This window comes from Blastocystis sp. subtype 4, assembly GCF_000743755.1.
Source record: "Blastocystis sp. subtype 4 strain WR1 chromosome Unknown seqid_0638, whole genome shotgun sequence".
NCBI classification, from domain to species: Eukaryota; class Bigyra; order Opalinata; family Blastocystidae; genus Blastocystis; species Blastocystis sp. subtype 4.
Window position 1 is genome coordinate 1,100 of NW_014568909.1, and position 1,557 is coordinate 2,656.

General features: G+C 41.0%; 1 protein-coding gene across 1 annotated transcript; it reads left to right on the top strand.

Moving 5' to 3' along the window:
• Positions 1–1,123: 1,123 nt before the first annotated feature.
• JH06_5245 (hypothetical protein) lies at positions 1,124–1,516 on the top strand (the record flags this gene model as incomplete). The annotated part of the gene is made up of 2 exons (XM_014669356.1): positions 1,124–1,149; positions 1,180–1,516. The coding sequence occupies 2 exons, from the start codon at positions 1,124–1,126 to the stop codon at positions 1,514–1,516; spliced, it is 363 nt and encodes a 120-aa protein (XP_014524842.1).
• Between the last annotated feature and the right edge of the window lie 41 nt (positions 1,517–1,557).

The following is a 1,557-nucleotide window of genomic DNA, read 5'->3' on the forward strand; positions in this document are numbered from 1 at the left end:
TTGACTCTCTATCTTTACTATGCTGCTGACATTCTTCATATTGATGCTGTAGCTGATGCCATTATCAATGAAGGTGATAAGGTCTTTCACTGGGGAAACGTCACTTTCGATTCTATTGTTGAACAAGTACAATTTGGGTGTAATATTGTTATTCCAGATTCCTGATTATTTAATGAGTACTGACGCTACACAACCTTACTGGGCCATTGCAGCATATGTCATGACTGCTTTTACGGTTATCCTCTTTTTCGTAATCATTGCAATGGGTAATTCTATGAATGTATCTCTTTCTATCTTGAAACAAGCATCTACTGCTCTAGGTTCTATTCCTTCCTTACTCCTGTATTTATCCTCTCACTCCCTCATTGCTAGAGTTCCACTCCTTGTTGCTATCGTCTCCTTGGCTCTCTTCCTCTTCTTTGGAGTCTCCTTGGGTCTTGCCTTCTCATCTTCTCTCTCTGTTAGTGATTATACAAATGAAATTATTGGAACAATTGGAGCCTATATCCGTAGGAATCCTTCTAACAAGTAAGAAATAGCTCCGAATGCTGCCAATCTTGTGTGTGAAGATCCAGTTCAGCACCAGAACTGTACAATGTTGAGTGAGAGTTACTCAGCCTCCACATCCGCTGATGTTATCCTTGCCTTCTGGCACTTATTCGCTTTCTGTTGGTCAGTACAGTTTATTAGTGCTATTGGGATTATGACAGTGGCTGGAACGATTGGAAAGTGGTACTTCTCGAAGGGAAAGGACGAGAAGATTTCTTCATTCACGGTGGCTCAAGCCTTCTTATGCACAGTCACCTATCACATGGGCTCAGCAGCCTATGGTTCGTTTATTATCGCCCTGATCCAATTGATACGTGCGATTATGATGTATGTGGAGCAGAAATTGAACAAACCTGATACTAAGAATCCATTAGTGAAGTGTGGGTTTAAATGCTGCCACTGTTGTTTGTTATGTTTGGAGAAGTGTATGAAGTATATCTCCAGAAATGCCTATATTAGTGTGATTATGAGAGGTAATAACTTCTTCTCTGCTGCTTGTTACAGTTTTGGGTTGCTAGCAGCGAATTTGCTCACTGTTGGTGTCTTGAAGTCTGTATCTACCCTTTTTATCTGGATGGGTACCATTAGCAATTGTCTGATGTGAGAGTAGGAAGAAGGATTGATTCATAGAACTGGGTTCTTTGTAGCCTACATGATCTACTTCCAGCCAGAATGGTTGGGACATCCTCTCATTTCGGCTGTGGGTCCTGTTGTTGTTGCTGTGGTTTTGGCGTTCGTTATCAATAAAATGTTCATGAATGTCTTCATCGTTACTTTAGATACGATTATGTTGTGTAATTGTGAAGATAAGCAAAGTGGAACTGATCATGGTAAGAGCAATACACCTCAAGAGGCAGCGGTAGTCGAGAACAGTGCTCCTACTCAACCTGTTCAACCTGCTCAACCTGCTCAAGTAGAAATGACAAAGACCGATGAAGAAGAAATGCCTCCTCCTGCTCCGGAATAGATGTAAATGTATGTTTTGAGAAATCCAATATGTTGTCATTG